We start from the raw sequence: 26,340 nt of genomic DNA, 5'->3' as shown, positions 1-26,340 counted from the left end.
TGAACCAGTGTACACAGTAGTCGAATAATCCAATTCAATAACTTGATTTTAACAGGTTGTGCCACATTGCCAGTCCCTTTATTATTTACAGTTTTTTCGCGTTTTTCATGCCAAACCCAAAAGTATCCACAAACCTTTTAATGCAATGATGTAAAAAACTCAAATATATTCGGAATTAGCGTGGCCGATAGACAAATAATCCAACCCAAGCAATTAGATTTTGAAAACTTTTGCCAAACTGTCACTCCCTACTGTATATACTGACCTCATAATTATATTCATGAATCGATTTATCAACTAACATTATAAAAACATCTCATAAACATTTTTTACCGAAGGTAATATTTTTTTTGTCTATCTATTACAACAGAAGACCGATTGAAATATTTAGTGCTCGAGCAAATCCTGTGTTGTAAAACCTCATGATTTGGAAACCCCAAATTTTAATTCTCTTTCCCCTTGCTTCCAATGACTATTATATTTCCACTAGTCAGTAGAATCAGGAATTTTCTCTGAAGTCGCTGAGTCAGAGAAAAGAGGGCTTGTAAAATACACTACCCCATCACATTTCGTCATCGATACCGACACTCTGGTGAGACGGGGTGACCACGTATTCATATCCGAGGTATTGACCATTGAAGTTATCATGAACTACTACTTCTCACAAGTAGGTAATAATAATAATAATAATACTACTACTAATAATAATAATAACAATAATAATAATAATAATAATATTAATAATAATAATAATAATAATAATAATAATAATAATAATAATAATAATAATAATAATAATAATAATAATAATAATAATAATAATAATAATAATAGTAATAAAAAAAAAAAAATAATAATAATAATAATAATAATAATAATTTGTGATAATATTAATATTATGTGTAGTCTAACTGCCCCCTAAAAAATAATATCACTAATAATTGTCGTTCTTACCCGTAAACATTTTGAGGAATAGGAAACGTTAAACATCTTAAAATCATTTTTAACGAGTATGTGTACAGTATACGTGCGTCTTTCAGGTCGATGTGATTTCTACTGGTCGAAAGAAAGTTTCTTGGTCACAATCTACGCCCTGATTGCACAAAAAGACAGTCCCATCATCACGGCATTTAACGCCAGGTACCAGAGTTATCATATACTTTACTATTTCCACGCTAACCTGGCCCATAAGCCAAGACCCTCTACCATAAAAATAGCTGAATGGTTCATAGAAAATGTTCGTGTATCTGTCCATTTATTCAAAGTAAATGTGTTCACAATTGACAAGCAGACCTGATATTCTCTAAAATAATATTAAATATCTGGCATTAGCACTCCAGAGAAGATGCTGGAATTTTTTTAAATATTTATCATAAAAGGTCGAAGTCAAAGATGAAATTCTTTATCGAATGAAGTCTTTTCATATTTCTTTGTTTTGTACCAAACATAAAGCAAACAGAAACAAATGACATCAAACATATAGCACAATATGTTATGAACTACAGTTTGTACGGCTGTATATCCCAAATCATTTATTTAACCTTTGCGCTCCTTTCTTTAATGTTTTCTTGAAAATCTTGCAACTCTCTGTCAATGTTTCTATGGGATAATTAACCTATTTGCATGATATTGATCTCAGGTTGATCGATAGATTCACTATTATTATTTATATCTTCCCTTAATCGCTCCCGTTCACAACTCTACTGATACAAGACAACACTAATGTACATAACTTAAGTAACAATCTTACATTTACATTAATTTTTTCCCCTGCAGAATGAGGCAAATATTGGATTATGGACTTCTTGATCAATGGTATTATACCATTCTAAGGAACTCGACAGCTTGTACACACGCCCCTGACAAGATTACTATCTCCACGTCCATCTCTCTCAATAACATCTGGGTAAGAATCAATAAAATACACAAATACATATTTCTTATTATTATTATTACAGCCACAGACTGCTTCTGTCTTTCTGTTAATTTCCCCATCGTACTTTTAAAATTATATACACACACACACACATATATATATATATATATATATATATATATATATATATATATATATATATATATATATATATATATATATATATATATATATATATATATATATATGTGTGTGTGTGTGTGTGTGTGTGTGTGTCTAATCAGTCCACACAACACGTGGACTTTCTTATACAAACAATACCTCATTAGTCGGGAATCGAGCCCTGGACCTCTACATGAGAACAGAGATCGCTCCCACTGCGCCACAAGGAATACAAAAGAGGTCGATTCCCGACTAGTGAGGTACTATGTATGGATGTAAGAGCGATTAGATATAATTCAACTAAATTGAAAAGTGATAACAGTTTTAAAAGAATAACAACGTCGTTCTAAGGGAGGTGTAAACGCCTACTGCAACACACGTACTATCGTGAACAAAAGTTCGCTCCCTGTAGTGAAACTGAGACACGGAAATGAGTCTCCGATCTGGGCTCAAGACACAGCCAGACATGAGGGATAGAGAAGTCACAACATATAGTCATCGAGGAAAAGGTTGGAAAAGAAGTTTAATGAGTTAAACAGAGGGGGACGACACCCCTTGTTTTACATATTACAGAGTTTGTTGCCTAACTAAGCTAACCTAGGATTTAGGATGAGGTTGCACAATGGTTATTTTAGTAGACAATGACTAGATTTATTTTACAATTACAAGTTTATTTAAATCTTATACTGTATTACGTTATGGGCTCACTTGATTGTGACTTGTTAAATGTGAATTTATATCATCTAAGTTTTAATCTCAGGTGGATCACTGTGGCGGACACAGATGGATCACTGTGGCGGTTCTGACCTCACTAGGGAAAAGGTCACGGCAGGGTTAGCTCCGGAGGGATAATTATCAGATATGGCCAGTGCTATGTGCGGTCTTGGGTATGAGAGTTTGTTGACCAAACTGGAGTGGTCCATTGAAGAATTGGCGAGGGCCAAGTTAGAAATTGAGAGGGTCACGTTGGAGAACCTGAAATTAAGGAAAGAGCTGGCGAAGTTAAAAGGAGAGGCTGGACGAGTAAAGCCAGTGTCTGACGAAAAATCAAGCGAGTGGAAAATTGTGAGTAGTGGGAAGACAAAGCTGGTGGTGAAGAAGCACACGAAGGATACGACAACAACGACAACAACAGCTAAGTGTACCAACCGTTCAGTCCCTTGATAGACGAATTGGACGTTAGTACAGTCAGGGGCAGGGATGACAAGGAAGGTATAAAAACTTTAATTGTTGGTGACTCACAGGTAAGGTACATGGACAGGGCCTTTTGTGGTAAAAACAAAAATAGGATGAGGGTGTGTTTGCCAGGAGCTGGGGTGGGGGATATAATTGACAGGATGGACAATATCTTGTCTGGTAATGGGAACAAACCCATTATCTGCCTCAGTGCAGGAGGCAATGATATTGGCAGGTGTAGGAGCGAGGAACTTCTTGATAAGTTCAAGGCAGCTATAGATCGTATTAGGACTAAGGGAGGGATCCCTATCATATGCCGTGTCCTGCCTAGAAGGAGAGTTGGCAGTGAATGGTTGTCAAGGGCAGTTGGTGTCAACGACCGTCTTGACAGATATTGCAAGTCAATATCAGTCCCATTCATTGACAACTGGGACAACTTCTATGGCAGAAGGGACCTTTATGCTAGGGATGGGGTGCACCTGTCTAGGGATGGAGTAGCAACCCTGGCTGGGGCTCTAGAGGGGGCAGTTCAAAAGATATCGAAGTCTTTAAACTGCTAAGAGAACATATGGGCACAGGGGTGGAGGAGACTGCAGTGGGAGCGGGTAAACAAGGCGAAAGATTACAGGGAAATAGTGTTAGGAATGATGACAAAACTAAAGCAGACAGGAGCTAAAACTAAAACGTAAAAGTGGACCTAACACTACTAACTTAATGTATACTAACAGTAGAAGTATGAGAGCATAGATATTAGGGCCTTGTATGTATCAAGAAATCGATATAATCAGTCCATCAAATATGGATCAACCAGAGACACGGAATTACCAGTCGAACAAATTATATAAACTGTTCCACACCGAGTAGTGACCAGAAAGGAGGCGGAGAAAGAATCTATGTTAGGGGATAATCTGAAGTGTGAAATAAATAAGGAAATATAAACTGAGAGGAATACATAAACAATTTGGATAGAATTAAGCGACGGTCGGGAAAAATTAATCACAGGAGTAATATATAGACCCCCCAATCTTGATAGCGTCAATGAGTGACTTATCTGGGATGAAATGCGCAGGGCTTCCATACACAACAAAGTCTGTATAGTAGGCGACTTTAACCTTGGCCAAATAGATTGGACTGACCTTACGGGCAACTCAGAATCAGAGGATTTTCTCGAGACGATCCAGGACTGTTTCCTAAGTCAACATATAACCGAACCCAAACGGGGTAATAATATACTGGATTTAGTTCTCTTGAACAGAGAAAACCTCATTAGCAATGTCGAGGTAGGGAACGAACTTGCAAACAGCGATCACAAAGAAATTCGATTCCAGTTAGATTTTCAGGGCAGACGTAAGGAAAATTCCACTAAAGTACCAGATTTCAGAAGGGCAAACTTTGACAGTTTAAAGAGGCAGCTGAGAGAAGGGGTGTCGCGCTTGGCTGTGAACCTGACAGATGACACCGACCTGATAACGAGATCTGAGATTGCCGAGTTCAACGACAATTTAAATAGTGAGTTACTTAATGCACAAAGGCAGAACATGCCATACAAAAAACTCAGATCAGACAACAATGACCCTAAATGGATAAATAATTATTTAAAGAACATCATAGGCCAAAGGAAGGCTATAGGTAAAAGGATAAATCGTGGCGAAATTCACCTCCGGGACTATTATAGGGTATTGGCGAGTAGGGTTAAAACCGAGATAAGGAAAGCAAAGAGGAATAAAGAGGTAAGGGTAGCAAGGGAGGCGAAGACAAACCCCAAAGGATTCTACCAAATGTATCAAACTAAAACACGAGAAAAGATTGGACCAATACGGTCAGACTCCGGCGGCCTCACTGATAACGATGGAGAAATGAGCAATAATTTGAATAAATATTTTTCAACAGTTTTCACCACCGAAAATTTAAACATGATACCCGAGGCACCGACTCTATTCAGAGATAGTGAAAAAAACAAATTAAGTGAGATAGTAGTGACTAGTAATGATGTTAGTAAGCAAATAGGCAAATTAAAGCCTAATAAGTCACCTGGTCCCGATGAGATATTTGCCAGAGTATTAAAGGAATGTAAGGAAGAGCTTAGTATGCCCTTAGCAAACTTGTTTAACATGTCCTTAAAAACAGGTGTAGTACCAGAATCCTGGAGGATAGCGAATGTAATACCGATTTTCAAGAAGGGGGATAGATCACTATCCTCTAACTACCGCCCAATCAGTCGAACATCAATAGTAGGCAAATTACTGGAAGCAATCATTTCAAACTCTATTCGAAATCACCTGGAGAAGCACGGATTGATCAATGATTCCCAGCATGGCTTCACAAGAGGACGTTCTTGCCTAACTAATCTATTAACATTCTTTGCATCAGTTTTCGAATCGGTGGACGAGGGGCACAATTATGATGTGGTATATCTCGACTTTAGTAAAGCCTTCGACAGAGTCCCCCACGAAAGACTAATTAGAAAGGTAGAAGCTCATGGCATCAAAGGTGACATCCTTAAATGGATTAGGGCGTGGTTACAGGACAGGAAACAGCGAGTGAGCATTAACGGCACTAAGTCCCATTGGAGCAACGTCACTAGTGGAGTTCCCCAAGGCTCAGTACTTGGACCATTATTGTTTATTATATACATAAACGACATAGATATCGGCATAGACAGCAACATAAGTAAATTTGCTGATGAGACTAAAATAGGACGTGTTATCAAATTTGACGAGGACTCGGAAAAACTACAGGAAGATCTAAACAAATTTTTCGAATGGTCTGAAAAATGGCAGATGAAATTCAACGTCGACAAATGTAAAGTACTCAGTATAGGAGATGTAAACAGGGAAACCAGATACCAGATGAACAACGATGCCATAGAGTAATCCCACTGCGAGAGAGATTTAGGAGTAATGATTAGTAGGAACCTTAAGCCAAGTAAACAATGTGTTTTTGCTCGTAACAAGGCTAATAAAGTACTTGGGTTCATACAAAGGAGTGTTAGTTACAAGACTAGCGAGGTCATCCTAAAACTGTATCTTGCTCTTGTGAGACCACACCTGGATTACGCAGTTCAGTTCTGGTCACCGTATTACAGAATGGATATAGAATCCTTGGAAAGAATTCAGAGGAGAATGACAAGACTAATCCCGGGCATTAGGAACCTTGAGTATAGAGACAGGTTAAAGCATCTTAATTTGCACTCCCTTGAGAGACGTAGAGCGAGGGGCGACCTGATAGAGGTGTATAAGTGGAAGGCAGGGCTAAACAAAGGGGACATTACAAAGGTACTCAAGCTATCCAAGCAGGAGCGAACTCGTAACAATGGTTTTAAGTTAGACAAATTTAGATTTAGGCGTGAAATAGGTAAACACTGGTTTGGAAACAGAGTAGTGGATGAATGGAACAAGTTACCAAATATCATCATTAACTCGAATACGCTGAATTGCTTCAAACATAGGTTGGATGCTCATATGAGCAATAGGGGTTGGGTGTAAACGGGACTGCCCAGTATGGGCCAATAGGCCCGCTGCAGTATCCTCCATTCCTATGTTCTTTTGACACAGATGGATCGCGGGTTGGGTTGTTGTAGTGCGGGCAGACTCCGGGGCCACCAGGCGTGGGGTCTCCCTCCGTTGATGTCTTCCCCGCGTAGGTGGTCTGGGCTGTGAGGATCGTCCAGGAGCTTGTCCCAAACCTTCTTCCCTAGGATATGGAACCTGACGTTGAGGGCCTCTGTTTTATTTCTTAGGTGGATTGTTTCCACTGTCTCCTGGTAGGGTGGCGCTTGGCCACTGGTTGACCTCAAACACTTGTTTTGGAAGCTCTGTAGTTGTTGTAGTCTAGTCTTCCCGAGTGTGACGAGTGGTATAGATGGGTACTCCAACATAGGCCTCACCAGCGCCTTGTACAGGTGAACTTGTATCTTCTCAGGCATCAGTTTAAAACGTTTTAATTTGGCTGCGGCGACTTTGGCTTTATTTAGTCTGTCCTTCACGTGGGGAATGATGCCCGTCCGAGAGATGATGAGGCCGAACAACCTGCCTTGTTTAGAGTACTCAATCTCTTCGTCGTCGATCATCAATGGCGCCTGCTTGAATTTGGCTATGGGTATGACCTCAAATTTCGTTTTGTTTGTTTTTATTTTCCATTTATTTTCATACTCCGAGATCTCCTCTGTTGCCCGAGCAGTGAGTCGCGCCATCCTTGCTGTGGATCTTCCTGGGCAGGTGACGATCTGTGTTACATCGTCGGCATACATGACGTATTCGCTGCCGACGATTGGGTGGCAGGTCAGCCGTGTAGAGTGTGTAAAGGGTTGGTGAGAGACAAGAGCCCTGAGGCACGCCGCTCGATAGTGAGAATTCTTCTTCAAAATGTTCTTGCATCTTGATTTTGGCTCTGCGGTCCATAATGAAGTTGCACAGCAGGCGCGTCAGATTTTCGGGTAGCCTCAGTTGTATGATCTTATACTGCATCCCTGCATGCCAAACTTCGTCAAACGCCTTGCTGACGTCCCTCAGTACTATATTGCACTGCAGGCGGCCAGTCATGGCATTGGCGATCTGTTCGTAGGCCTGAGCTATGGCAGTGGATGTGCCTCGGTACTGGCGGAAGCCGAACTGTCGGGGATTATGCACTTCTTCGTCCTCCAGATACATCCGCAATCGCTTGTTGACTATTTTTTCGAAGATTTTGGCAGGTACCTCTAGCAGCGATATTGGTCGAAAGTTTTCGACTTTGTTTGGAGGCTTCTCTGCTTTTGGTACGAGGCGAATAACGGCGATTTTGAACATCTTGGGGAAGTATCCAGAGGCGAGGCAGGCGTTGCATATATGATCAAGCCTCTCTATCATGTTGTCGGGGAGTTGAGCCAGGATCTTGTTGTTAATGTGACTTTGACCAGGTGATTTGTTTTTAAACCTTTTTATGACGGCTGACACATCTGCAGAAACTATACGTTCCGTCAGGTAGCTTCCGTCCACCAGTCTAGTGAAGTCAGTCCGTGGGAGCGGCTGGAGCAGGTGCTGATGGTCCTGCAACTGACCTAAAATGTCCTCCTTAAACTCCCTGTCTTTGCCCTCGTTCTCCTGTTCACTAATGGTAAAGATATTTCGTAAGTATCGCCGATGTAGTTGTTCTTGGTTTTCTTCCTCGAATATTTTCAGTTGTTTTGGTCGAGCAGGTAAGCGACCGTGCTAGAGGTGGAACCCATCAGTCGATGGTCCCTTTCCAGAATGCAGCAGCATCGCGGTAATTGTTGGCTGCCTCCCACACCAAGGCGGCCCACTTTTGTTCATGTAGACGTTTGCTCTCGTGCTGGATGTCCGTCTGTAGCTCTCGGTACCGGTTTCTCAGCTCTTGCGTTGACCCGCGGATACTGGCTAGCTGTCTCACGTGAGCGTACTGGACACTAAGCTGCCTCAGCTGGTGACTAGTGTGAGGATGGGGAATGGTCCTGTAACTGGTGGTCGGGATGTTGTTGTCGATCTCCGTCTTCACATTCGTATACCATTGGTCGACCGCGTCGTCGATGTCATTGGGGCTGGCTTCTTCCAGGTTTCTACCCTGCTTGAGACTGAGAGACTCCTTGAAGGAGTCCTAGTCTGCCCGTTTGAGGCTTGACCTGATGTTGGCGGGGATCATAATGGGATTGGATGTGAGTGTCGCGACGACTGGCAGGTGATCGCTGGTACTGATGGGTCCGGCGGTAACGTGCCTGTTCAGGACGGCCTCGTTGTTAGAGAGGATTATGTCGGGTGTTGTGGCACTGGCACGTCTGATCAATGTCGGGAAATCTGGCCCGAGGTGTTGCAGTTTTCCCCTTCTGATGTTGTCATACAGCGCCACACCGACGTTGTTCTCATTACCGTGTCCTAGTATGGCGTGGCGCGTATTTAAGTCCCCTATGATGTATGTTGGTTTTCTGTGGCGTAGCAACTGGTTTAGGTCTTGTTCGGGTAAGTAAGGACGTCTGGGAGGTAAGTTCATTGTGCATATGATAACAGGTCCCCTAGTTGTCTCCACCTGCACTCCCAGAACTGAATCCTCGAAGTCTGGCAACACTCTGTGACTCAGCCGTGACCTGATGGCCACAGCGACACCATCGTTCAGCTCACCTGTCATGTTCCTCTGATATACAGTGTAGCCAAAAATTGTCAGCTTACTTTCGTCCTTTATGCCAGTACTGTTTAACAGAATGGTGTCTGGGTCTAATTGATAGTATAAGTTAGACAGTTCGTTACGTCTATTAAGGGACCAGTGTAGGACATTATGTTGGACAATTTTCATCCTGCTAACGACTGCCATTTCGGAGACTGTAGCTTGGGGCGTCACTTGGAGTGTTTGCTCGGCTTCTGCCATTTCTAGGGGGACGGAACTTCTTAGCAGAACCTTCGGACATCTACTTGTCAGTCAATGGCGGGCCCTCGAACTTCTCGTCACCCGTGTACAGGAAGGTGTTCAGGTCCTGGGCCTGTGTGTCGTAGTAATTAACTGACGCTGCAGCTCGAGGGTCTTGTTCTTCTGTGGAGTGAGTCGTCATCATCTGGTCGCAACCATTGACTGTGGTTGCAGTCCGATGGTCACTGTCGTCGCTGGGAGTGCATGTAATGGGATCGCGGGCATTTACGGTGTCTTTGGAGCTGTGATCCCAGGGGGACTGACTGGCCACGTCGGGGCTACGGTTATACTGACTTTTGCCTAAGTCAAGGAGGTCATGGTCTATTTCTGGCGTGGGTTGAGGTCGTCGATAAGTCGTTGAGTGGGTTACTGCCTTAAGGATTTCTTTTGAAGGGATTTGTCGCTTATTTCATGAGGTGCAATGTTGTTCCTGGTTAGTGTCTCGTTGAGGTGTTTCGAGAATGAACCTGGATGAACCTTGTTCATGTGATGGGCATGCAGCTATCTGGTGCGGGTTTGCTGTGTGGGTCGATACTGCTTCAGTTTGGGAAGGAGCGAACTTTTGTCCACGATAATACACCCATAGCTCGACTCACGGATCTTGAATCTTCCCTTTATGATGTCATCTGGCTCAAAATATCTGTACCAACTGTGACTATTTTTCTTTGTTTCCTATACTGTTCTCCTAACTCTAGCAACTATTTGGAACTCTTTGACTATCTCACGTCTCCCATTAGTCGTTGCTATCCACACTCCCCAACACCGAGATTCTCTCTACCTTGGGGATTTTAATGTACATCACAGCGAGTCGCTTGGCTCTGCAAGGGATGGCCCAGGTGGAGCTCTATTTTTCCTTACTTAATGATCTAGAACAAATAATCAAACACCCTACACGCGTTCCTGATCGACACAATCAACTTGCTAGCATTCTTGATCTTTGCTTTACCTCTAACTCTTCACACTATTCATACTCAAATTTATGCCCCCTAAGGGTCTTTTGACCACAATCTTATTTCTACCAAATCAAACTGGGCACGACCACCTCCCCCACCCCCCTCTAAACGTCAACTATGGCACTATCAAAGGTCAAACTGGCAATCCTTGCGAGATTTCTTCACCGACTTTCCTTGGGATGAATGTTGCTTTTCCACTAGGGACGCCTCGGTATGTGCTGACAGCATTGCTGGAGTTATACAGGGCGGTATGAGTGCATTTATCCCATCTTCTACCAAAACTTTCACTATATAATCATAGTTTGATCGCTACTGCTCTCTTTCATGCAGGGAGAGAGATAGGGCATATCAAACTATGAAACTATCTCCTTCTCCTATTACCCACTCCTCTTTCATTACTTCTAGGAATCGTTGTAAGGCTATTAATCGTAGGGCCAATCGGAATTTTTTAAAAAGGAAGATCGATGTCCTGACTAATTCTTCCAATTGCAAATCCTTCTGGTCCTTAACCAAAAACATCTGTAATAGCTTCTGTACTCCCTCTTTTCCTCCTCTCTTCCGACCTGATAACTCTCCCCCTGAAAAAGTCAATCTCTTTGGCACCATATTCTCCTCTAACTCCACCTTCGACGATTCCAACTCTATCCCTCCTACCCCTGCTCCTCCTACTGAACCTATGCACTTTCCTATAATCTTCACTTTTAGGGTTGCTGGTGTGTTATCCAGGTTGGGTGTGAGTAAGGCGCATGGACCGGACGAAATACCCCCTGTGGTCTGAGGGAGTGTGCTGAAGTTCTGGGCTCTGTGATTGCTCGCGTCTTTCGCCTTTGCCTCAAAACAAAAACATTTCCTTCTTCTTGGAAGCATGCCTCGGTTCAGCCCATCCCGAAGAAGGGTGACCATTCTAATCCCTCTAACTATCGCCTCATTGCCCTAACTTTAACCCTCTCTAAGATTTTCGAAATTATCTTGAACTCCCATTTTCTCCGTCACCTTGAACGCCATTCTCGACAGGCGAGATCTACTGGTGATCTGCTCTCCTACTGCACCCATCTTTGGTCATCCTCTCTTAGGGATTATGGGAAACTTTCGTCGTCGCCCTCGACATCTCCAAAGCATTTGATAGGGTATGGCACAAGTCTTTGCTTTCTAAACTTCCCGCTTATAGTTTCTAATCTCCTGCTTCCATGAGAACCGATCCATGGCAGTTGGTGTCGAGGGATCGATCTGCCGCTCTTTCTCTACCAAAAGTGGTGTCCACAGGGTTCTGTTCTTTCACCTACTCTCTTCCTTCATTTTATCAATGATTTGCTTCACACTGCGACTAATTCTATCCGCTCTTACGATATTGATTCTACTCTTCACTCTTCTTCACATTTTCCCCTTACCCCTAAGTCTGAAATTAGATCTGCTTCTTGAGCTGATATCATTTCATCTATCAATGCGGATCTGTGCAGCATCTCTGAATGAAGAGGTAGAAACTTTGTTACATACAATAGTAATAAAACTCAATATTTACCAATTACACCTTCCAAATTAGATGATCTCCCGCCAATCACATTTCAGGACGCTGTCATTCTGCCAAATTCTAAAATAGATATGCTAGGCCTCACCATTTTCTCTAATATGTCATGGAAGCCACACTACCTCAACATTGCTAAACCTGCCTTCCGAAAGCTGAGAATGCTGTGCAGATGCCGTAGCTACTTTACTCCTGAGCAGTTGCTACAAGTATATAAAGGATTCATTCGTCCTAACTTGGAGTACTGTTATCATATCTGGGGTGGCTCTTCTTCTGTCCAACTGTTAGATAGGGTGGAATCAAAAGAATTTCGTCTTATTAACTCTCCTCCTTTAGTTGACAATCTTTCTTCCCTTTCTCTTTGCAGCAATGTTGCTTCACAGGTACTTTAATGGGCAATATTCGGTGGATTTGGCATCCTGTCTACCGCCGGCAAGGCCGTGGACTCGTAACACACGTCTTGCCCGCGGTGCCTACCATTACTCTGTGGATGTCGGTTACACTAGAGTAACCCGTTATAGTACATCCTTCTTTCCTCACACAGTCAAACTGTGGAACACTCTGTCTTCTTCTGTGTTTCAACAATCATACAATCTGTCTCACTTTAAAAAGATGGTTTTCCGGCATCTTCGTGGTGTAGATTAATATAACCTTTTCCCGGTGTGGGTCGATGACCTATGCCCGGATGGGCTATTCCCCGTAAAAAAAAGGAAAAATAATACAATCATAAATCTAAGCGAAAGTGTATATATATATATATATATACTAGCAGAATCGCCGCCCTCCGGGCGGCTCATCCGCTAGGCCACGGTAGGACGCCACCTTCCGGGAGGCTCCACATTGTCTCACTGTTCAGTTCCCAAAACGTCTTCCATCAATAGTTCATTAACGGTGTATGTAAGTTCCACCATGTTTTTAACTACAACGGTACAGCAAATTAATTTTTTTAGCATTAAACTGTTATTATTTTATTGTCTAATCATCACTTCATATAACACCACCAATCATCACTACATATAACATCATCCATCATCACTACATATAACACGATCCATCAACACTACATATAACACCATCCATCAACACTACATATAACACCACCCATCATCACTACATATAACATCATACATCATCACTACATATAGCACCATCCCTCAACACTACATATAACACCATCCATCAACACTACATATTACACCACCCATCATCACTACATATAACGTCATCCATCATCACTACATATAACACCATCCATCAACACTACATATAACACCATCCATCAACACTACATATAACACCACCCATCATCACTACATATAACATCATCCATCATCACTACATATAACACCATCCATCAACACTACATATAACACCATCCATCAACACTACATATAACACCACCCATCATCACTACATATAACATCATCCATCATCACTACATATAACATCATCCATCATCACTACATATAACACCACCCATCATCACAACATATAACATCATCCAACATCACTACATATAACACCATCCATCATCACTACATATAACACCACCCATCATCACTACATATAACATCATTCATAATCACTACATATAACACCATCCATCATCACTTTATATAACATCATCCATCATCACTACATATAACACCACCCATCATCACTACATATAACACCATCCATCATCATCACTACATATAACACCATCCATCATCACTTTATATAACACCATCCATCATCACTACATATAACACCATCCATCATCACTTTATATAACACCATCCATCATCACTACATATAACACCATCCATATACAGATCGGTAAAGTACTTTCCGAGATTCTCGTGTGGACACACACACAAACAAACAAACACACAGACATACTTCTTTATTTTATATATATATATATATATATATATATATATATATATATATATATATATATATATATATATATATATATATATATATATATATATATATATATATATATATATATATATATCATTAATTTATTTATTTATATATATATATATATATATATATATATATATATATATATATATATATATATATATATATATATATATATATATATATATATATATATATACATTAATTTATTTATTTTTATTTTTTTATAAAATCACACAGGGAAAAGGAAAACAATGGAGTACCTTAGCTTTCGTCTTTATTGAAGGCATCTTCAGAGGCAATTAAATTACATGGATGGAGAGATGATTAAATACACAGGGTGACCTTATTTAACATGAGGTCATGTCATAATCATGGTATCCACTAATCTGCACACCAACACCAACACACACGCAGAGGAGCTTACATAAGAACATAAGAAATTTAGGAGTCTGCAATAGGCCGATTGGCCTGTGCATGGCAGCTCCTGTCTAGAGTTACTACCACTCTCTATCATCCATGAATCTATCTCGCCTCCTTTTAAAACTTTTCAGCGTTCCAGCACTTACTACAAAGTTGCTAAGCTTGTTCCACTCGTCCACCACCCTATTTGTGAACCAGTTCCTTCCTATCTCCCTCCTAAACCTAAACTTTTCCAACTTAAATCCTGCTCGGATATTATAAGAACTTTGTCTATATCACCTTTATTGATTCCTTTCACCCACTTAAATACTTCTATCATATCTCCCCGCATGTTTAGTTTCATTGACCTATCTTGATATGGAAGGTTTCTAAGTCCCGGAATCATTTTCGTCATTCTTCGCTGCACCGACTCCAGTGAATTGATATCCATTCTTTAATATGGGCACCAGAACTGAACCGCATAATCGAGGTGCGGCCTGACTAGCACAAGATATAGTTGCCATAAGACCTCTGCACTCTTAATACTTACACTTCTAGATATAAAACCAAATACTCTGTTTGCCTTATTTCGAACATTAACGCACTGTTTTCTAGGCCGTAGGTCTGGGCTTACATGTACCCCTAAGTCCCTTTCACTTCTCTAGGTTGATGTTGTTAAGGCTGGATACATTGACATTATTTGTTCTTCCATTATTCAGTACGCTGCAATTGCTGGTGCTGAATTTCATTTGCCATTTTTCTGGCCATTCCTGCAGTTTATTTAAATCCTCCTGCAGTTCGTTTGCATCCTCGCCTGAATTAATCTGCCTCCCTATTTTGGGGGTCATCCGCAAACTTGCTTATGTCACTGCTGATCCCAGTATCTAGATCGTTTATGTAGATTATGAACAAGAGTGGGCCCAGTACTGACCACTGGGGAACCCCACTGATTACACAACCCCCATTCAGATTTAACACCATTTCATTGTCCTATCGGTGAGCCATGATTTTATCCAATTTAAAACTTTCCCATCGACACCATGAGCCTTAACTTTTCTCAGAAGCCTCTGATGCGGTACTCTGTCAAACGCTTTGCTAAAGTCTAAGTAAATAACATCGTAATTTTTGTCATTATCTACTACCTCGAAAACTTTCCTAAAAAACGTCAGCAGATCTGTTAGACAAGATTTTCCCTTTGTAAACCCATGTTTAGAGTCATAGATTCATTTGCTTTTCTCTAAATGCGATTGGAATGCTATTTGCTATAATTGATTCAAGAAATTTCCCCTCTACTGACGTCAAACTGATCGGCCGGTAATTTGACGCTGATGCTCTGTCTCCCTTTTTGAATATGGGTACTACATTTGCCTGTTTCCACAAGTCTGGCACAACTCCCGTGTCTAATGATTTTGTAAATAAATTTACGAGGGGTCCACTAATCTGTTCCTTACACTCTTTCAAAACTCGATGGAAAATTTAATCCGGCCCTGGGGATTTTGTCTTCTTTAATTTATTTATCTTCTTAAGAATATCCTCTTTTCTGATAGTGATATTCTTTAATTTCTCTTCTTCATTTCCTCTAAATATCAGTTCCACCTCTGGAATTTCTTCGTGAATTTCTTCTGTGAAAACTGATAAAAAGTAGCTGTTCAATGCTTTGCTTATTTCCCCACTATCATCGATCACTTCCCTTCGCTCTGACTTTAAAGGTCCCACTTTGTCCTTGACCTTTGTCCTATATACCTGGAAAAATCCCTTGGGATTCGACTTGGATTCTCTTGCTATCCTAATTTCGTAGTCAAATTAAGTCAGGTCAAAAACATGGGACCCACTAAATATCTATCCTACATCTAGCTCTAAGGTTTTCAAAGCATTTTTAACCGTAGGCCACTGACAAATAAATTTATGTAACATATTATCAGTTTTGTACCGACCATTACTAAGGTTTATAGAATTTAATTCCCTAATCAAACTTGCTTCAACCAGAAGTCTTTCTGTGACACATGATGATTTATACACACTTCTAAGCTGTTTTTTTCCACTGTTCTATTATTGTACTTATGTAGTTTAATTTTGAGTTGTAATGCTTTCCTAGTCTGTCCTACATAATTTCCATTACAGTTGCTACATAGAATGCAGTAAACACTTCCATTTACATACAAGGTTGGGCTATTTCTTATTAATATATTGGTAATAGTTAAGTCATACATGAAAGCAACATATATATATATATATATATATATATATATATATATATATATATATATATATATATATATATATATATATATATATATATATATATATATATATATATATATATATATATATATATATATTACCCACTCATCATACTGTACTTTCGCTTCGATTTGTGATTGTATTAGGCGTTGTTATTCTTTTAAAACTGTTCTCTCTTTTCAATTTAGTGGAATTATATCCAAGCTTTCTTACATCCATACATATTACCGTCTGCTGTCAGTGTCCAAGATTTCGTTTGCATCATTTAGTGTTAATCCACTGAGATATCACATATTCATTAATTTAATTTATCACCACATTACCTCAATGATGATATATATTTTCTGTATATTTTATCTGCACCAAAAAAGAGAACAATTGCCTTTTAAAACTACTCTAATGATATTTAAAAGAAATAATTATTTTTCATTCTGATGACGTACTGCTCATTGTCCCGTTGTGTTACCCTGTTGTTCAAAATTCCTTTATTTCAGGGAATGTTTGTGATTCTTGTCGGAGGAGAAGCTCTTGGTCTCTTTGTCTTGTTTTGTGAGATCCTCAACTCCAAGTTTCACTAGCTATTGATCTTTTAGGGATAACCTTACAAATGATAAACCATGTATGAACACCACCTAGCATCTTGTTTTATGTTTTTCTGTTTTATATAAATTGATCTTTACCTTAAGCCGAGTAAACAATGTGTATTTTCTCGAAACAAAGCTAATAAAGTACTTGGGTTCATACAAAGGAGTGTTAGTTTTTAAGACTAGCAAGGTCATCCTAAGACTATATCTTGGGCTTGTGAGACCTCACTTGGATTACGCAGTTCAATTCTGGTCACCGTATTACAGAATGGATATAGAATCCTTGGAAAGAATTCCGAGGAGAATGACAAGGCTATTCCCGGGCATTAGGAACCTTGAGTACAGAGACAGGTTAAAGCATCTTAATTTGCACTCCCTCGAGAGACGTAGAGTGAGGGGCGATATGATAGAGGTGTATAAATGGAAGTCAGGGCTGAACAAAGGGGACATTACAAAGGTACTCAAACTATCCAACCAGGAGCGAACTCGTAACAATGGTTTTAAATTAGACAAATTTAGATTTAGGCGCGAAATAGTAAACACTGGTTTAGTAACAGAGTAGTGGATGAATGGAACAGGTTACCAAATATCATTATAAACTCGAATACGCTAGATAGCTTCAAACATAGGTTGGATGCTCATATGAGTAATAAGGGTTGGGTGTAAATGGGACTGCCAGTATGGGCCAATAGGCCTGCTGCAGTTTCCTCCATTCTTATGTTCTTAATACTACAGACAAAAATACAGTAATAAGTTAAACTTGTTATTTGTACTCTTTTGCTTATATAGTTGAAACTTTATGTGATTAAATGTTTCTGCTTGAACTGTTGTTTTACTCATATCAATTACCCACACACAGTACCCATATCATCAGTTTACGTTCAGTAAACATTCTCTAATGTAAATGCTACAGCAACTATACTTGAAGTTAATCCCATGTCCTGTTACATTTCAAGTTTAGATAACTTTGTTTAAAATTATACTTGAAATTTCAAAATAAGACTTAAATTTCGTTGGATTTTAAACTTTTCACATAAAAGACAAATATGAACTCAACTCGTATTCCAAACATTTTCATCAAATGACACACAAGTTATCATCAATATCATCTAATTATTTATACGTACAAAGTTGTAATATTCATTGGCAACACATGCAATAAGAAATGTTGGTAAATGTAAATTACAATTAAATTGCACAAACATTACAGATAACTTCGTACTCCGTGGAATGGATTATTCTGGCCAACTACATAAAACTCATTCTTTTAGTCGTCCAACAGTAGGCCGATGGATTTACCTTCGACAGCGTGCAATGCGTACTTCACCAAAGCAACATAAAATTGGATTATACACCAGCACGTTCATTATGAGGTTTAACTGATAATAAAGAAAATAAAAGAAAAAACTTCACATATCAAAGCTGGCGCCATCGTGTCATATTTAAAGCTTTAGCTGTAAAATACTATTGTGAACGCAATTTCCTTCACACTGACATCTAGGTTATATAGTACTGTTTGACATTGATGTCACACATAAGAACATAAGAAGAACATAAGAAAATAAGGAGTCAGCAATAGGCCGGTTAGCCTGTGCATGGCAGCTCCTGTCGAGAGTTACTACCACTCTCTATCATCCATGAATCTATCTAGCCTCCTTTCAAAACTTTCCAGCATTCCAGCACTTACTACAAAGTTGCTAAGCTTGTTCCACTCGTCCACCACCCTAATTGTGAACCAGTTCCTTCCTCTCTCCTTCCTAAACCTAAACTTATCCAACTTCAATCCGTTGTTCCAAGTCCTATCCTGCTCGAATATCATACGACCTTTGTCTATATCCTCTTTATTGATTCCTTTCAACCACTTAAATACTTCTATCATATTTCCCCACACTCTTCGTCTTTCTAGGGAATGCAAGTTTAGTTTCTTTAACCTATCTTGATTTAGAACGTTTCTAATTCCCGGAATCATTTTCGTCAATCTTTGCTGCACCGACTCCAGTGAATTGATATCCATTCTATAATAAGGGCACCAGAACTGAACCGCATAATCGAAGTGCGGCCTGACTAGCGCAAGATATAGTTGCAATAAGACCTCTGCACTCTTATTACTTACACTTCTAGATATAAAACCTAATAATCTGTTTGCCTTATTTAAGAGGGGTCCGCTAATCTGTTCCCTACACTCTCTCAAGACTCAAGGGAAAATTTCTTCTGGCCCTGGGGATTTTGTCTTCTTTAATTTATTTATCCTCTTAAGAACATCCTCTTTTCTGATAGTGATATTCTTAAATTTCTCTTCTTCATTTCCCCTAAATATCAGTTCCACCTCTGGAATTTACTCATGAATTTCTTTTGTGAAAACTGATAAAAAGTAGCTGTTCAATGCTTTGCTTATTTCTTCACTGGCATAGATCACTTCCCCCCTCCCTGACTTTAAAGGCCCAACTTTGTCCTTGACCTTTGTTCGATATTCCTGAAAAAACCCTTGGGATTCGCCTTGGATTCTCTTGCTATCCTGATTTAATAGTCTCTCTTTGCCTTCCTTATATTTGTCTTCAAATCCGAGATAGTTCATTATACCTATTTCTGAGCTGCTCCTCCCCTCCCTTTAATTTCTTATGAATTCCTTTCTTTATTCCTATGTCATGTTTAAGTTTTCTGATCATCCACCTTGGCTCATTCTTATTTGACCTAATTTTTCTGTATGGTATAATTTTTTCTTGTTCTTTACGTAGTATACGAGTGAATATATTATAGTTATGATCAATTGTGGTGTCACATGTGACCTCACCCGTTCCTACCGGGGACTGACCTGACTGTTCCCAGGCGACCTCACCTAGGCACCTTCCTAACCCCTGATATTCTGCCAGTCGAAAGTTTGGGACTCTGACCATATTGTCATTGTTTTTCGTTTCCCAATTTAGGGTGAACCTGATTTCTCTGTGATCACTGTTACCTAGTTCTTCCCCTACTGTGATATCTCTGATAATATTTTCTTTATTTGTTAATACTAGGTCTAATATATTGTCACCTATATTAAGTTCTGTAATTAGTTGTTTCAAAAAATTGTCCTATACTGCGTCTAGGAAGTCTTCAGATTCAAAGTCACCTACAATGTTGTCCAAGTCAATATTTCTGAAGTTGAAATCCCCCATAATGCAGAGGTTGTTATATTTTTCTGCCCTACTCATTTCCTGCCATATGGGCTGAGCTGCTTCTTTCCCAAGACTTGGGGGCCTGTAAATCATTCCCATAATTAGTTTTTCTCATCCTTCCGTAATTTCTACCCATACAGACTCGGTTCCTATTTCACCCATTATTGAATTATTAATACAACATTTTAATGAGTCCCTGACGAAGGGTGCGACCCATCCCTCCTTCCTACCTTCCCTGTCCTTGTGAAAATGGTTGTACCCTTCTATGTGGTACTCTGATAAAACAAATTTTGCTCGCCAGATTTATCCAAGTTTTGGTGATTGCTATGACGTCTACATTCTCGGTACATACAACCGCTCTCAACAAGTCTATTTTATTTCAAACGCTCGTACTATTTGTATAGTATACATTTAATCCTACCTTTCCCTGGTCCTTTTTTGCCCCTTGTCCTGAGCAACCAATTTTACTTCCCGGGACCTGCTTGCTTTTTGACTCCCACTTACCCCGATCTCTCTCTACTGGCGAAACCCCCCCTTTGGAGTGACAATTTCACGCTCCAGGGATGCAGACAACGTCTTTACCCCTGCACGAGACAATTGTACTTTGTCACGACTGTAGTCGTTGCCATAGAATGGTAACCAGTTATCAATGAATGCTCAACCATTGTTCGCACAATTTTTTTCCAGTCTGCAATTTATAGCAATTGCCCTGTACAGCCATTCACGACCAACCCTTCTTCTAGGCAAGACACCACATACTATCGGGATCCCTCCCCTATCTCTATCCTTCCCCAGCGCCTCCCTATACCTCTTAAAAAGTTCCTCACTCCTAACCTTTCCTATGTCGTTACCTCCCACACTAAGCCACACTACTGGATTGGTACCCTCCCCTGACAAATCCCTACCTATCCTCTCAGCTACATGTCCTATCCCAGCCCCAGGAAAACACACCCTAGTCCTACGTTTCCTATCTCTTGCACAAAAAGTCTTATCTAAGAACCTCACCTGGCTGTCCCCACGACCAACTACCCGCCCACACGTATGTGGGAGTGGCATCTGGGCGACCAAGAGGTAGTGGTGAGGAGGACAAACAAAGCATGAGCTGTTTGCCTATTACCCTCGATAATAAATTAAATTAATTACTGTTACAATTATTTTCTTACTCATTAAATGACGCAGAATAAATTACACCAAAATATAACAGCTGTCAGCATTTGATCTACATATTTCTATTGAGATGTTTGTCCTCTGTTTCGACATTGCCTTCGTTGCTGCAGAGCTCTTGCTATTCATCTCGAATCAAATTTTTGTAATATCTGCAAATGATGAACACTGCTATTTCAGATTGGTTTGCATCTATAAACACTTCTTTCCAACACATATTTTGTCGAAACCACAAAAAAATAATGATAATATCAAAATTAAATTATTTTATCAGATGGTTAGTTTTATTTGTTCCTAGGTGGAAATTTTGTCTAGAAAGTGTCATCTAGCGTATTATCCTAGAGAGTTCTGTCTCAGAATTTTCAATTGTTGATGCTACACTGTAAATGCTGATCTAGTTACGTGCTTAGACATTTGTTGTTAAAGGCCAGTAATAATATTATAGCAAAAACAAATGTATAACATGATAAAAACAGAAACTAGTAACTTGTAGGAAAGAACCTGAGTCCGAAGCATTCGCTGGTGACGTTAAATAGGGAACCGGGTCCGGGAGGAGAGAAGGGTGATGGTCTTGGAGTGGGTGAAGAGGGTAGGAGTGGAGGTGAGCTGGAGGAATTGTGTGGCTAGCAAGACTGGATTTTTTTATTATTTAGAAGCATATAACAAGTTAATCTCTCGCTTAATACTATGCTTCACACATTCTGGCTGTGAACTAATGTCTAGTCAATCTTGCTTTGTGCAAACACTATCACCAGAACAGATCCCCACACAAACCATATTCACACCACACTCATGATACAGTGGGTGCCCATCCTCTCCAGCTAGTGCAGTCTGCCAAACTCCAGGGGATAACTATAGACCACAAACTGCTGGAAGGCCCATGTAAACCACACAATCAAGGCAGCCTCGTACCGACTCTACATGCTACGACTACTCAGGTCGCTTGGGGCACCCAGGCCAGAGCTGAGGACTGTCTACAACTCATTTATTCTCCCCAAATTAACGTATGGGTCACCAGCCTGGTTTTCTCAACTCAACCCAACAACGCCAGCGAAATAAGGTACAAAAGAGGGCCTGTAGAATCATACTCGGCGCAGACTACTCGGGCTACAAAAATGCTTTCTCCACCCTGGAAATGCCATCCCTCAGTGACCTCCACTACCACGCACTAGCAGAATTTGGCAGTGGACTACTGCACTAGGGTGTGTCATACGGAGGCGAATTTTTTTTTTTTTAGTTTGAAAAATCGGCCCATGGTATTAATGATGTAGTTCTATGTGCAGAATCATGTGATATCTTCAGATTTGAAAAGTTTTCATTTTTTGCTAGGTAAATTTTAACTTGAAATCTTATGAAAATTCAGTATTCCCACCCTTTTACCAACACCACTAAATAGCTTATTTAAAGTAAAGTAAATGTATCAGGTTAATTTATTAGGATGAAAATGATCCAGAATAGTGAAACGAATGATCTTGACACATTTATTAAATTTAATATTCCTTTAGAAAACAAAATCATCAAATACAAAAACCGGTTTTACTACTACGACCCGGTGTTGCTGCACACCATAGAGAACATGTCTTTCTTGCTTCTGTTTCTACTCATCACCTCCCTGCTGACCACCTGAGCTCGGATGTAGCCTTCCCTCCTCTCCTGGCTGTACACGTGACTGCTGGCCTCGCTCACTTGCTGTACACAACGCTCTATACTCTGGGTGTGCGAGGGCCAGGCAGGGACATGCATGGGGTTGTCCAGGAAAGCTCTGACTTGAACATTGGTGAGGCTGCAGGTAAGAGGGGGCTCACTGCCAGCCTGGATGTTATCCAGATTTATGAGATCAGTGAGGGTCTTGGCACCTAGATTGACTTCAGGAGTCTTCCTGACCCTGAAGGAATCGTCACCAACTGATTCGTCATGCCCAGATCCTCTCATAAGTCTCATATCCAAGATCTTTTTGACTGCCACTCTTCTCTCCTCCTCATCCTTACTGCAGAGCATTGTCTGCAGAACTGCCTCGGGATGAGCATACCAGGAAGATCTCCTCACAGTCTGCTCCACAATCTGAACAACCTTCCTTGGCTGACTCCTCAGGAGCTCAAGCTGGAAGAGAACATGCCTCGGACCTTCGGAGAACGATGACTTGACCTTGGTGTTGAACCAATTTGGCAAGTAGACACTCACGATGAATTGGACAATAAGTCTCAGGTTGTGAAGCTGGTTCCCTTTCAGTTTATGATGAGCGACCCAAATTCTGCAGAACCTGGGAAGCCAGATTTGGCAGAGGCACACAAGATGTGAAGACTGGACCTATCATAGATGGCATAGGTCCTATCGAAGCATGACCAGTTTTCGATAATACTTAAAATCCTTAGCAACCGCTAATGCACCAGCAGATCAGTGCTCAGGTCAAATCGTGACGGTAGTGCAAGCTCTCCGGCAGGTGGAGGCCAGCACAGCGGTGCACTTTTTCAACTCGGATTTATTTCTAACTCCAGTGGCAAGAGTCCAGCATCTTGCCTAAGAGACCAGACCATCTGTTGTTTGAAAAGTCTTGCCATCCAGCTCCTGGATCAGATGTCTGAGTGGCAACTCTCGTTGGTGTGAAATTACAAACAATCGAACCAGCTTCCTCCCAATCTTCCGCTCTATCCACTGTATGACCCCCTAGCCGCCCTGTTGTTCGTTGTTTGGTGCTGTGTCCCCTCGTGGCTGCAGAGTCTGTTTCGTTCTTTCTTGGCAGTTTCTAATGTTATCTGCCACTATCTCAGCTGGTTTCCTGATGTCATCTTTCTGCGGGTGAAGTGCCATAACAAATGCTTTTCCTCTGGTTTTACTTCAGCAGGGAGTAGTGTTCCTCCTTCACCATGGCGAGAACAACTTGTCCAGAATCTCCAACTTTCATGAACACTTTAGTGTCATCCCTTCTCCCCATCAAAAGAACAAACAATTGATTCATTTCTTTGTCCCTTATCAAACTCCTCTTCTAGGTTACTGACAAGTTTCTCCTGAGCTCTCCCTTACTTTGTTATGATCTCTGTCTGAGTGAACATCATCGGTGTTATCAAACCTACCGTCCAATCCAGGGCTTGGCTGTTGCTATCTCTGCGGTTTTATCACTGAGGACCCGATGGTAATTTGTCGCATGCTGGCCAGAGGCCTGTGCTTTCCGGGGATGTCTTTCACATTTGGTCTTGCCATGCTTTATGGAGGAGTTTGGGATCGTATTTTTCTGGGTTGAGGACCACAGTCACCATTCTCTAGTCCCAGCCTCCAGGATCAGCCATGGGGAAGTCATTAAACTCTAATCAACTTGACTCCAATCATCGGCCTTTTTACCTCACTGGAATATAAAGGTCTCTTTTCTCAACAACTCTTCCATACATCTTCTTACATCTTCTGTGAAAATGCTCTGTCTCTTGGACTCGGAATATCTTGACTTTAGAAATCACATGAAGGCTATCTCGCCGGTCTTCCCTCTCTGCACTTTGACAAATGTAGTTCGATCTTAGAGAATCTTCAGTTCACTTTTTAAATACTACAAGGAGAATATGGGCCTCCGGATTTTACTGATCACGATGCCATCAGCTGGACAGAAGAACAATTGGGCTTACGATAATTATATCCAAATAACTGGTCCAGTTGGCCTTAAGCACGTCGCTCTTCCTGAAGTTTTGCATCTCCCAAGAAGATATCTCTTGCAGCACTGCAGCTTTAGCTCAACGATATATACACAATCTTCCTCAACTATTTGTTTATGACATGGAGGCTTCCCAGACTGGTAGCAAAGTGTGCTGTGCCAAGACAACTTTGGTCATATCACTATGGCAATGTCTTTGTTTGTGGCAAGGTTCTTTGGTTTTAACATCACTTTCCAGTTTTGCTTTGGATTGGAAGCACTTGCCGTATCTCAAAGCATCTCTCAATGTGAGCAACTCTCGACTTCCAGGAGCTCTCTCCCAGACAAGATAGTGACTGAGATGGCTGGATTTTGGGTTCTCGTCACAGCACAAGCAGCCATCGCAAATATTATCAACTTATAAATGCATCAGATCCTGAAACAGAAAAAAATATTATTGTTGGGTTGTTAAAGAATGAAGTCGAAAGCTTCAATGCCTGTTTCCAATTTTGTAGTACTTATTAATACAGCTGTACGTTGGATTTTCTGAAGGAGATTTCACATAAAAATTTTCATAGGGTTTCAAAATGTTGGAAGCGCAGGTATTCATTCTGTTTATATACTAATTCTACCAAAAAGTGATGGGCCATTAGTTTTAGCCAGTCTTCCCTCCTATGACAAAATCACTACCGAAAAAATTGTTAGAGCCATTGGTTTTGCGGTCTTTTCCCATCTGCTTGGCTACCGCCCACTACTTACATTTAGTGCATACAATTAAATAATGGAGCATTGCTTTTCTGACTTCATTCTTTAACAACCCAACTAACAATATTTTTTCTGTTTCCAGGTCTGATGCATTTCATGAAGTTTGATAATATTTTTGCGATGGCTGGCGTGTCAGGGCGAAGACAAAAATCGCCATCTCAGTCACTATCTTGGGTCTGGGAAGAGCTCTCGGAGTTGCCTACATTGAAGTCTTTGAGGATCACTGGTGTTTTTAATCAAGGCAAATCAGTGAGAAAAAAGACCAAAAAGAACCTACACAAACAAGAACATTGCCAGTGATATGATAAGCACAAATATTTGCTTTTGGTGCCGCTCTGAAAGCTTGCAACGCTCCAGTTCAGGCTCGGTCACTAGCTTAAGTCCCAGGAAGAGATTGGTGAGAGACCCCTTTAGCCAGTTGGA

The 26,340-nt window shown here is 40.6% G+C and overlaps 1 protein-coding gene across 1 annotated transcript; it reads left to right on the top strand.

The window, feature by feature from the left end:
• Positions 1 to 279: 279 nt before the first annotated feature.
• Positions 280 to 17,374, top strand: LOC121874006. The gene is made up of 4 exons (XM_042377884.1): positions 280 to 671; positions 1,041 to 1,140; positions 1,777 to 1,906; positions 17,128 to 17,374. The coding sequence occupies exons 1-4, from the start codon at positions 647 to 649 to the stop codon at positions 17,209 to 17,211; spliced, it is 339 nt and encodes a 112-aa protein (XP_042233818.1). The 5' UTR covers positions 280 to 646; the 3' UTR covers positions 17,212 to 17,374.
• Positions 17,375 to 26,340: the final 8,966 nt, after the last annotated feature.

The sequence above is a fragment of the Homarus americanus genome, unplaced genomic scaffold (genome assembly GCF_018991925.1).
Source record: "Homarus americanus isolate GMGI-L3 unplaced genomic scaffold, GMGI_Hamer_2.0 scaffold25827, whole genome shotgun sequence".
NCBI lineage: Eukaryota > Metazoa > Arthropoda > Malacostraca > Decapoda > Nephropidae > Homarus > Homarus americanus.
This window is presented reverse-complemented; position numbering and strand designations above follow the sequence as displayed.

What these genes read in the sequence shown, in the direction of transcription:
- LOC121874006 (XM_042377884.1), top strand. Translation starts at nt 647, where the DNA reads ATGAACTACTACTTCTCACAAGTAG. An exon ending in ATCACGGCATTTAACGCCAG is followed by an intron (nt 1,141 to 1,776) that starts GTACCAGAGTTA and finishes TTTCCCCTGCAG; the next exon opens with AATGAGGCAAATATTGGATT. An exon ending in TCTCTCTCAATAACATCTGG is followed by an intron (nt 1,907 to 17,127) that starts GTAAGAATCAAT and finishes CCTTTATTTCAG; the next exon opens with GGAATGTTTGTGATTCTTGT.